At 35.2% G+C, this 12,430-nt stretch overlaps 1 protein-coding gene across 4 annotated transcripts in view; it reads left to right on the top strand.

The window, feature by feature from the left end:
- FGF14 (fibroblast growth factor 14) overlaps nt 1-12,430 on the top strand; it is a 678,189-nt gene that overhangs the window by 511,227 nt on the left and 154,532 nt on the right. For all 4 annotated transcript variants that reach the window (XM_050766682.1, XM_050766686.1, XM_050766685.1 and 1 more), the window contains exon 2: nt 9,902-10,012. In XM_050766682.1, coding sequence (XP_050622639.1) covers nt 9,902-10,012 — 111 coding nt within the window. The remainder of the gene's footprint in view (nt 1-9,901; nt 10,013-12,430) is intronic.

Below are 12,430 nucleotides of genomic sequence, written 5' to 3'. Positions count from 1 at the left end.
AAACTATGAAAAGAAAGTTGAATCCATCATCTAGTGCAAATGTTCTTCCAGCTCAAACTACCTCTAAAATAGCCCTGGCCTGCCTACAGCTCCACATCTCACAGTTTGCTTTATGAAGTATCAAAATATTCTCAAACTTTTGACTACGATAGGTTTCCGTGTTTTTAAACTTTTGCTCCAATAAGCAAGGTCTGTCTGTTTTCTTTTAACAATTTTATAAGAAACTGTTTCCTTTTCTCCTCTCCATTCATTCACTCATGTCCACCCTTCCTCGCTTACTAATTATTCATAGTCCAGCCCCTAAGAAGAAGAAAGCCGCAGCGTTTGCCGTACTTAGTGTGTGTGTGTGTGTGTGTGGGGGGGGGGGGGGGTGGTTGGGACGAGGTAGGGAGACAGGGATCCTAAACTAGTGCTTTTCAAATGATAATAAATTTCCACTTTTTAAATAAAGTATGCTTTTTTCCTCAAGATTTTTTTCAAAGCAGCAATTCCCTTCCCAATTCCTGTAGCAAATGACCATCCAACTTCTTGAACACTTTCAGTAACAGGGAACGCATTACTCTGTGGTAGAGTTAATTCTTTCACAGGATAGCTAAGAGTATTGAACATTTCGTTGTCCTTTTTGATTTATTTATTCATATATTAATCATGTATTTATTGAGCACCTGCTATATGACAGGCTCTGTTCTAGGCACCTGGAATCTAGCAGTGACCACAGGGACAGCAACCACTGTCCTTATTTATGTTCCATCTTGGCGTCACTCCCCTAATTTGTCCTAATTCTGTCTTCTGAGGCAAAACTAAATAATTCCACTCCCTGTTTTTGTGACAGCCTCACAAATTGTTGAAAATGACATTTCATCATATTCAGATTAAACATTTTCTTACACGGTTTTCCCCAGGCCCACCCTATCTGTTACTCGTGCCCCTTCATTGTGTGTTTGCATCAGGGGTGGTCTGAGAACACTGGGATGCCCACCTAGAGCAGAGCTGAGTGGTACCTGGGCAGCGTGAGAGGCCAGACCACAGGGGCTTTAACATTCACGCCATCATTTCCTTTTGTGTTGCTCTTGCACACATCACATAGTGACTCTCTGACTCCATTTGCTTATCTTTTTTTTTTTTTCCCCAAGATGGAGTCATTCTGTCACCTAGGCTGGAGTGCAGTGGCGTGATCTGGCCTCACTGCAACCTCTGCCTCCCAGGTTCAATTGATTCTCCTGCCTTAGCCTCCAGAGTAGCTGGGACTACAGGCACGTGCCACCACACCCGGCTAATTTTTGTATTTTTAGTAGAGATGGAGTTTCACCATGTAGGCCAAGCTGGTGTTGAACTCCTGACCTCAGGTGATCTACCAGCCTCTGCCTCCCAAAGTGCTAGGATTACAGGTATGAGCCACCATACCCGGCCTCATTTTCATATCTTAAAGTGAGGATAATAATGCTACCTAGCTCAAAAAGTCACTTTGCATATTAAATGAGTTAGTATTTTTAAAAAGAGCACTTAGAGTCATTTCTGGCCCAAAGTGTATGCTCAGGAAATGATAGCTATTATTCTTACTATTGTTATCATTAGTATTGGATATTACCTTTCTGTTTATACAGCCTCATTGTTTTAGGACTCACATCATGCTCTTGGTTTACTGATGATGTGGACAATTGACAGCAACCTGCTTTGGCTGTAAATTCCTCTCAACTCCTAGCAAAATGCTTGGTCAAAGTATATTTACAATAAACGTCTCCTAAAGGAGCAAGTTAAATATCTTGGCATTTGAAAACATGCTTAAACAAAACATAGACAGGATTTCTTCTCCTGTTTTCCAGTGTAAAATGATGTATTTCTGTGGCTGTGTTGTAGAATTCTAGAGACATATGTGTCATTAAGATTCATTAAGGGTGATGTTACGAACTGCCTTTCTAAAATTTTAAGCCTTAATAAATAAAAATGGTGAAGAGGCATCACTTCCTGGTGATAAAATATGCAGAAACTTAGGGTTTTAGAGATGCATATAAGTGGTTGCAACTGAATTCAAGAGCAAATGCTACAGTATCCTTCATGAAATGTTCACACTTATTTCCAGGAGTATTTTTTTCTTTCTTTCTGTTCATAACATCTGGTTGAAATGTTTTTCCTGTCTGGTTAAAAGTGTAGATGTCTACTTGGATTCACAGGTATCATATCTCTGAATGCCGCCTCTTTTCTTCTCCTTCCCTTGCTGCTCGGGAGATTCTGTAGGGAGGATTATTAATTAAAAAAAAAAAAAAAAAAAAAAAAAAAAAAAAAAAAAAAACTTTTATCACTCCTATCTCCTCCCAGAAGCAGCTAGAAGACAAATGTCTGGAAAACAAACTCAGAAGGGGACAGAGCTCAGATGTTTGCACCTTTCCTTAAATGGAAGTAGCTTTAAGGTGTTTATCACTATCATTTCCAACTATCTATCCATTAGGTGGAGGTCTCTAAGTAGTTCTAGATATGAACAGACAAGATGAGTGATATACTTGCTCCAAAATGTTACTTCTTAAATGCATGAGCCTCAGTTCTGGATGATGAATAGATCAGTCCTTGTCATGTGCAGTTATTTTCTAAATTCACCCACTGCTTATTTTTTAAACATAAAACATTTAAAGAAATGCTTCCTGGCTCTAAAGCAAATGTATGAAAAAAAATCCAGAAAATATATTTTTTCAGACAAAGTTCCCAGTTTACTGCTCTACTGTTTATCTGAAGAAATTGATAAAATGGCACATCTGGTGTAATTCTTGTTTTCCTGGTTAATGCAATATCCTGATGCAATATAACTTTTGCTGAAAGGCTTTTGATTCTGAATTTTATTTAGTAAAAATGCACTTTAATTTCAATGGATGTCTTTGGTTCTTTAACATCTACTTTTCATCATGCTAATTCTATATTTCAGACAATGTAATGATAGCTGAAGAACAAATTAATATGGTCTGCTATAGGTTTAACTGACTGTGGAAAATTCTGTGAATGAATCAAATAGCAGTTTTTCTTCAGATTCTTTAAATTCAGGGAATCCCATTTCTAGTTTCCGAAAGGAGAAGTGAATCATTCTTCATAGTGACTTAGCTGAATATGTTAAATCTGTGTATTAAATTTAACATAATACTGTATCTACAGTTAAAAATGAATCGTATTTAGATAACAAACTGAAATATCTCACATTTCCCTCTTTAGATGTCAATAGCAATTAAGAACTTACATAAAATGCTCTTTGCTTCATAATCTGGGAAATATTTACTCTCTCAGCTGGCAGTGTATTCCTTTCTAATGTTTATGTTAATAGAAGGACAAATAAAGTTCCTGAAAGTACCATAAGTATGTCTTTTAGTGTTTGGTGTCATTGACATATCAACAAGGAGTCTGAAGATGAGTAACACACCCACCTCTGTCAATGCCACAGATGATAACATTGATGGTGATGAATAGATGGCACTTGAGCAACACGCGAGCACCCCAGACAGAGAACACAGCTTCTTTGCCTGCGTGCTTGTGTTCTGGGAAGGAGCAAATGAAATCATTCACAAATCAGGAATCCCTGGCACAGTATAGAATCAGGAAAGCTTTTTCTAGATGGGATTGTAATGATGGATTGACTTGGATCCCAAACATTGTCACCAAAAGATACATGCTTTTCTTACTGAAATAGGCACAAGAATTTTGCTAATTGTTGTATTTTGCAATTACATAATTGATATTTAGGATTTAATTTTGAAAATATGTAATGACAACTTAATAAATTAGTAGGCCAAAGCGCACGATGTTTTATCATACAAGTATTCATCTTTGTAAGTGATGAATAAATAAGGTGGAACAATAGATCTGATATTTTGGCCATTTTATTGTCCGTTTCTGGATTATGTGGGTCATGAGAGCTACAGTGTGTTTCTAATATGTTGGAACTTTGCAATGAGAAAATTTCATTGGAAAATAGTGTTGGAAAGAGTGCTTCTCTGAGTTCTAAAGATTTCCTTCCTTCTGTAGTTTATATACACTAGATACTCAAAAAGCTAGTGAGAGTTCAACCCTGGGCTAGGAATCCTGAGATACTCCTGTTAGGTCTGCTCCTTGGAGATAAGGGTCAAGTATTAAGCAGGATTCTTACAATCTCCCTTCCTTTTAATGATCTCTTCAAACATTTTCCCCAGAAAAGTCTTTGCCCCCAGTCATTTTCTTAGTATACCTTACCTAGAGGAAATGTTTTAGCTACAATAGTTTTTGGGGGAAAAGCTTAAAATTATTGGTGTTTCCATTTCAAAACCCACACTTATCTTCAGCTCAAGCATGCTTTTCTCCAACTCTTAAATACAATACAAAAAGTGCATTTTACCTCAAAGGCCATTTAGGACTTATATATAGATACTTTAAAAAACAAAACAGAAAGTGAATTCGGTTCAATAAATACTAGTTGAGCCCCTGTTCTGTGGCAAGCACAGTGATAGGTTATTTTGAGTGATATGCAAATTATCAAGGGATTTATCATTTATTTGCAGAGCAGAAAGACACACAAACTCACTAATTTAACACATGGCTAATTGATATAAAGCCATATTATAGTTTCTTTCCTCTCCTCAACAAACAGCAAACTCTTTGAGGGCAAGAGCTGTTTGGAGTTTTCTTTGTTTGTTTATTTGTTTTTTTTATTAGTTTGTTTTTGAGACGGAGTTTTGCTCTTGTTGCCCAGGCTGGAGTATAATGGCACACTCAGCTCACCACAATCTCTGCCTCCCGGGTTCAAGCAATTCTCATGTCTCAGCCTCCAGAGTAGCTGGGATTACAGGTGCGTGCCACCACGCCCAGCTAATTTTGTATTTTTAGTAGAGACAGGGTTTCTCCATGTTGGTCAGGCTGGTCTCGAACTCCTGAACTCAGGTGATCTGTCCACCTCAGCCTCCCAAAGTGCTGGGATTATAGGTGTGAGCCACTGTGCCTGGCCTGTTTGTTTTTAATGCAAGATACTATCTCTAGTGCCTGCAGACATAGGATTCTGATAGGCAGAGAAGTGGTGGAGAGATATTCTAGCCTGTGGGAGCAGTGTTAAAATTTAACACACATAATAGTACATTGGAATGGGACCCTGAGTTGGGTAAATCACTCTGAAGTAACTGGAACCAGGTTCCTAAGGGAAAGGGTTCTGGAGGTAGCATTGGGTCAATCCATGAAGGAAATTGAGTGTAATCTTAAGGGATAAACAGAGATAGCAAATTTTCCCATGCCTTTAATTTTATCTATCATTTTCTTTAGTGTCCCTATCCCACCTTTATTTTCTCCGTCCTTTGGATAAGTTCCTGGACATGGTTTATTTTTGTGGTTGGATTATATGATAATGTATATCTTTTAGCAAATTATTCAAATACTATTTTGGGCTCCTGGGAGTGCCAAAATCTAATTAGATCTGCCACTTTTTTTTTTCTGCAAAAATGTATATTACAAAGGTTGTTTTTACCCTATAAAAATGTGTGATTTTCCATAGCTAATAGAAGAGAACCTACGTTTAAGAACCTACACTGATAACCAATTAGTACTGAGATTTATGTGTGTATAAACATAGTTCATATGATGTATATACATTCATGTGTTTGCTACGGAAAAACATATGTCATAGTGTACATTTCTCCGTTGAAATCATAGTTTAAAATATATACACCATTTGATTGATTATCCTGATTCTTCTTTTGCCAGTCTTCCCATTGCATGAAAACCATTTATGACAGTGTTTGATTTAATTGAACCCACTTCTAAGAGAATGAGTGTTTTAATTAAAAATGTTGGGTATTTTCCCCCTGAATATGAAGGCGGTTGGACTGATTTGCATTTCTTTCAGTTCGGAGTGTTGAGGGTAATCTATTATGAAACATCTTTTTTCTTGATATGTATGCACATTAGTTTTCATTATTTCTATTTTAATTAATATCACAGATCGTAGTTAGCACAGAGTTTTGTGCAAGGGGTATCCTCAAAACATTTTTAGTAAAATTATCAGGCACACTAAATAGAAAATAAAAGACAAAACTGGAGGAAAAGGGGAATTAAGATAGGCAAAGAAGAGATTCTAAGTTTTGTATTTTCTTAAGCAGAGTAGGTATTCTGAACACAAATATTTTAGAAGAGAATAAAGAGCTCTAATAATTTTATGAGTTAAGAAGCATTTTGCATTTTTGCATGGCTAGCTAAAATATAGGTGTAGGACTTCAGATATTTATTTATTTTTCTATTATTCATTGGGAATCTGTATTGTAAGAGTTTGGGATACATCAGTATTTAAAACAAAAATACTTGTTCTTGTAGGCCTTATATTTAACATTTACTAGAAAAATATGCAAACCTTCTTATTCTATAAGCTTATTTAAAAATGAGCATGTATATTAATACATGTTTGTCTCACACATGTAATATTTTCACACTTTTATATCTGAAGCTATTATATGCATTTAGGATAAGGTTTCATTTTTTATCATGGTAACTATATTTCAGATTGTCTTTACATTTTCAAACTCCTTTGGCTAATTTCATGTTAGATTTCAATAGATCATCATTTGTTTTGTTATTAGTTTCTGTACTTGCTTTTAACCACAAAATCCATGTAAGAGAAAAGTCTCATCTTTGTTATTTGTTTAGTGTTTATTTTTGCTTATTTTATTAGTATCATGTCTAATCCTTATTATCTCTATGGGATTTCCCCACCTAAACTATTCTAACTTTAGTTAAACTAGATAATATAACTTAAAAATCTACTTAACCCAGAACGCATAAATTGCTACATACTCACCTATGATACTATAAAATTACCATAAAATTGTCCAAAGGAAGAATTTGACCTCATCTGAGGTTTCAAGAAAGTGCTCTTGAGGAAATGGACGTGTTGATAGAACCAGAGTGGGGAGGAGGAAAAGGAGGCAGCTATGCAAAGGTATGTGCCTGTGGGTGCATACCTATACAGATGTGCAAAGGGGCATTCTAATGCAGGTGGCCATATTTGAGATAGATAAGGTTAAGGGAACAGGATAGATATGGGAAATTATGGAATATTTGTAGGTAACCCACAGTGAATCAGGTGAGGCTACTTGCAGGGGATGGGTAAGGGCTATAGTGAGCAGAGCCATCAGATAAGATAGGGCCTTACTACAGTAAGGTGCTTACGTAACTCAGTGGACAGTGAAGAGTCACTGCATATTTCCAGATCTGAGGGATTTGAACAGGAAAACTGCAGGTGGGAAGACCACCTAAGAGAGGTAATGAGGGGCTGGCAGTAAAAATAGAAAAATAGAAAAAGAATGAGAGACACTGTGAAGATACTTCAAAAGGAATTGAGCAACTCATTGGTTTTAAACGTATGGTACTGAACTAGCAATTTTGGTAAGGTTTAAATGGGGCAGAGATGTATTGGAAATGTGGCCAATGGAAAAGTGGGATGGATCTGAGAAGAGGTTTTTCAAGATCTTTGATTCTTTCTAACCTTTGTGTTGCTGCTTTGTAATCACAAATTCAGCTCTGGCTAGCAGGATTTGGGTTTAGACACAGTGGTGGTTAATCTTCAAAATACAAGTTGGTTTTGGTTTTTTAAACAGATTGACTTGCATTTTATTTTTAGTGTTGAAGACATTTTAGTTCAATTATTCCACTTGTAGAGGCTGCATCAGGTAGCAGTTAAGTGGGCAGGGTCCAGAGCCGAGTGATCAGATTCCAGCTATTGACTTACTGGTTATGTGCCTTTTGTCATATTATTACTATCAATTGCTCTGTATCTCCATTTTTTCATCCTCTAAGTGGGCTTCTATTAAGTAAGGTAATGGTGAGGATCCAAGAGTTAAAAATAGAATGTGCTTCTAACAATGCCTGGCACCTGAGAAGAATAAAATCAATGGCGTTATGATATCTAAAAAGGAAAAACATCGAACCGTATGCAACCAGATGAATCAAAATCAATTTGGTTGTATTTTCTTGAAGTTAAAAGAGAAAAACATAATTTTACATTTTATTTGTGCTCCCTCATCCAAAATGAGGCATAATCCCAAGGGGGTCTGTTTGTGTAAGCATGAGGGTGCGTGTGAGTGGGTGGGTAGGTGGCTTCTCACTGCCTCACCTGATCTAGTTAATTCAACTTCAGAAGACATAGTAGCTCAAATAGAAGATTGCTTAGGAATAAGTGATGTCAGAACATAAAGGTTTTACAGAAAAATCGTCAATCACTAATATTCTCAGTATTTTTTCTTGACAAGAGAATAATAAAAAATTCTCTTTTTCACAGTTTTTACTCTTTTTGCTTTTGTTCTCTTCTTTTCCATGCTACGTATTTTCAGGGAAGAGCATAAATAAAATACAGCAAAACTAAGAAAGAAGTCTTTAGTACTTAGCCCAGTCACACACTAGTATTTTTTTCCGCTAGTGCATATCTTAGAATTATGTGATTTGGGAAGTTATAAGCTACAGAATAAGGAATATATGTAACACAATCCAATAATCACATAGAAATTTATTTTTTAAATCCTACTCTTTCAAAAGCTTTCATATTCTAATGTGGCTAGTCACACTGATGTTGTGATGCTCTGCTGTTCATGCATTCTTTTCCAAAAGGATTTTTCCAGTCTTATACCATCTATGAAGCAAGTCTATGTACAATGGAGTCATGTCTCAAATGAGCAGTTTTAAATGATGTGCATAGAAATAGATATTGAAATTCTTTGTAATTTCTTCAGGACTAATAAAGAGTTTAAGGATAGCTCTCAAAAAATTTTTTTTTGTCTTCACCTATTTGCAAGACCACAATTTTTCTGTCGATTACAAGGTGCTAGGTTTCATTACTCAGTAACGTCCGACTGTTTTGACAGCCGGGTTGCATTAGCATGGCCTATTCAGCTGTTGCGGAGAGATGCCAGTTGCCATGGTGAAGATTATGATGTCCCACATCCAATCTATCCCTGAGATGGGGATGGCTTTTGCAAAACCACATGCAAATATTTGTTTTCAAAGGTACAACTGACTCTTTGTGAAGCACTGGATTACTAGAGTGGATGTCTTTTCAATGAATCATCAAACGAGGATCTATTACCACATGATTTCCCTTTTTGTTTAAATAAACTTCCACTGCCCTCTATCTCAATGCCCGTTGACAAAGAATCAGATTTCATATTGTATAATTTGACTGTCCTTTTTAGTTACACAAGTTAATGAGTTTATCTGTTTAACTTGTCTAATTTCTCTATTCGATTGCCTCAGAGCTGACCTCATATGCATGGGTTTGTTGTGTTTCCCCTAGCTCACAAGTAGAGTTTTCCATTTTCCTGTGGATAATGTCTAAGTAGCACAGATACTTCCGTGGAAATAACAATGACCCTTTGAACATCCAGGGGTGTTCTCTGAATTGGGGCTTTTCCTAAGAATATGTATCAAATGTTAGTATGAATGTTTTTAAAATATAGGTATTTTTTGTTTTGTTTGTTTTTAATTTCGGGAATACTTGTCAACTTAAGTAAAAGGAGAACTCCATTAAAAAACCTTTTAATAAAATTTCTGAGAGTCACCAGTTTGCAAAACTCTTATAACTGCCATCATGAGTGCTAATATTGGTTATATTAATTAGTTTATCGTTTAAACTAATAATTAAACTGACAGCTTAATTAGTTTAATAGTTTTCATTAATAATTTAAATATGCATATACTAGTTTTATAAAATGCCTGTTTCTGTGGCTTACTACTGCATTTCCTTTACCTTCTATAAATAGAATACTGCAGGTTTGATAAAGCACAGAAGAATCTGAGAGACAAAATAAAATGTGCTACTTGTATAAAATGTCCTCTTCTGAAAAAAGAAAGAGAAACAGAAAAGTAAAAGGAAACTTGGTGACACACTGTGAGGCTTATGATAACTATGTTTGCCTTTCAGATCCCCAGCTCAAGGGTATAGTGACCAGGTTATATTGCAGGCAAGGCTACTACTTGCAAATGCACCCCGATGGAGCTCTCGATGGAACCAAGGATGACAGCACTAATTCTAGTAAGTGACAACCTCAGGCCACCAGTTACACAGTTGGTAGAAGATACACTGCTACTTAAGTGACTTTTTAAGATTCATTTGCAAATTTTTGGTCATGTTGGTTCATCTTTATAAATGTTACACGCTAGAATGCCATTTACAATTTTATTTACACTATGTGGATGAAAATATTAATGGAGCAACCAAAGAAAACTGTGGTTTAAAGATGATTATGTTAAACAGTTGTCATACCCAGAAAAGTATTATTACTTTTAATCTTATTATTATAAAAGTTAAGTAAGTACACTAGTGTATTTAGGTAAAAATTAATTACATGTTTTCATTGGATGTATTATTTTATCAGGCTCTGAGGTTCTTAATGATGCCTGTGGAAACTCAAAATCTACAAGGAATAGTTTTGTTTTGTTTTGTTTTGTTTCGTTTTACATAGTAGAAATATAATTTAAAATTATTTGCATTTAACAAAAAAAAGTATAGAAAAAACATGAAGGTTGTGTACTTTGAAATTCATTGTGCAAAGTGTTTAACTACTTTATAGAATTGCATCTGTGATAATTTTTAATTAAAAAGCTACACATCTTCCATTGTATTAATGTCTGTGTTCTTTTTCCTATTTCTTTATGTATAACGTTTCTCCGTCTGGTGCCTCTCCTTGCTCAACTGTCTGTGTTTTGCTCTCCCATTTTCTGTTTATATTGGCATTCGATTCATTTTTAATTTAGCATATTAGTTCCAAAATAAGCATACTTTTTACTGTTTGGGGGAGTTAGTGAAAAGCAAAACTGTTTTATTAGAAATATTTAATCATAAGAAACATTACTGGTAGATCAAAAGTAGATATGAATTTTTTAATTAATGTATCTCTTATTCTTCACATATAAACATCATTCCATGAAAAGAAGTGAGGATTTGAACAATACACATAATCAAATCAGAAGGCACTTCCTTTTTTATTTTTATTTTATTTTATATATTTTTATCAGCTCAATTTAAAATTCAGCACTTCCTTTTTTAAATTCTAGTGATCAAATTGCCAGTAACACTGATTCTGACAGTAGTTAGTTATACAGAATAGGTTATTTTTACGTGTGGTTTTGCCATGTAAAATATCACTATTTTTCCAGCCATTGTGTTCACTTTTTATATGTTGTGCATTGCTTCACTTTTATTTTTTCTTCAATTCCTTTTTAATTTTTGTGTTTATCTACATTGTCCTCATCAATTCCTAACCTCTTTACTCTCTTTGTGTCTCATATCACCCTTTTTATTTTAAAATTTTTCCCTTTTATGTTTATTGGTTTACTTTTACTTTATTTCCTTTTTGATATAGGAAAAGAGAAGGTAAAACAATTCAACTACAAAAGAAAGGGGAGGCATTTTATGCCAAACATTATTTGTGCAGGTTTTGTTATTAGTTTGGACTTTCAAAGATAATTGGTACTTGACAATCTTTGACCAGCAAAAGATGTCAGTTTCTTGTGGTTCAGGCTAATACATGTATCTCTGCTCAGTTTCTTTTCCCCTTTAACTCCTTTTGCTGACAAAAACCATTTGCTGACAACAGCCATTTCCTTTCTCTTATGTGTTACTGTTGTGTAGGTCACAAAGTTTAGGGATTCATAATTTCTGATGTCTTCAGTGTTCTCAAATTTTGTTTGGCCTGGGAGGATTAGAACGTGATAACTGGATTCCCATAACTCTGCTCGCTAGATGAGCTATGACACTCTGAAAGATTCATCAGACTAAAGACTGATGCCGTCCATTTTATGACAAAAGTTTTCAAAACAGGACATACACCATAGCTTCATAAACATATTGCTTTATTGGACTACTTGAAAATAATTTCACTCAAAGGTTTTATGTGTTTTTTCTATAGCTTTTTTTCTTTGTGTAATTTTTGTAGTGCCAACCAAATTGGTTACCTCTAATGATAGGAATCAATATCATTTTGAGAAGTGTCTATTAGACATTGCCTTTTAAAAGTCATACTGCTTCAGAATTGAATAAGCACTTTCTAAATATGGAAGTGCAGATTTATTATGTGCACACATACAAGTCTGGTTATCTGAATAATTTTAAAGACTAAACTGGAAAGCTGAGATACTAAAAAACACTCCACCTTCTGTTCTGTAAATGTATGGGGATTTTTTTCCTTCTGTATCTGCAGTAGAAGGAGCAAAAACTCAGAACGAATCTTGAAATTTGTTCTGACACTCTAAATGCTAGTGAGACACAGTCCTGAGAAGGAAGATGAAACAGAATCTCCTTTGTAAAAACAAATCAGGAGAAAATCATGCTCACACTCAAGGGGCTCAATTTCCTATGCAAAGTTCTGGTTCACAGCTTTTCTGAGACATTATATTGCATTTCAAGTGCACTGTAGGCCAGTTAGTTTAGTTTTGTTACTATTTCAACATT

Source organism: Macaca thibetana, chromosome 17 (assembly GCF_024542745.1).
Source record: "Macaca thibetana thibetana isolate TM-01 chromosome 17, ASM2454274v1, whole genome shotgun sequence".
Taxonomy (NCBI): domain Eukaryota; kingdom Metazoa; phylum Chordata; class Mammalia; order Primates; family Cercopithecidae; genus Macaca; species Macaca thibetana.
Note: the sequence above shows the minus strand (reverse complement) of the source record. Positions and strands in the feature narration are given on the sequence as shown.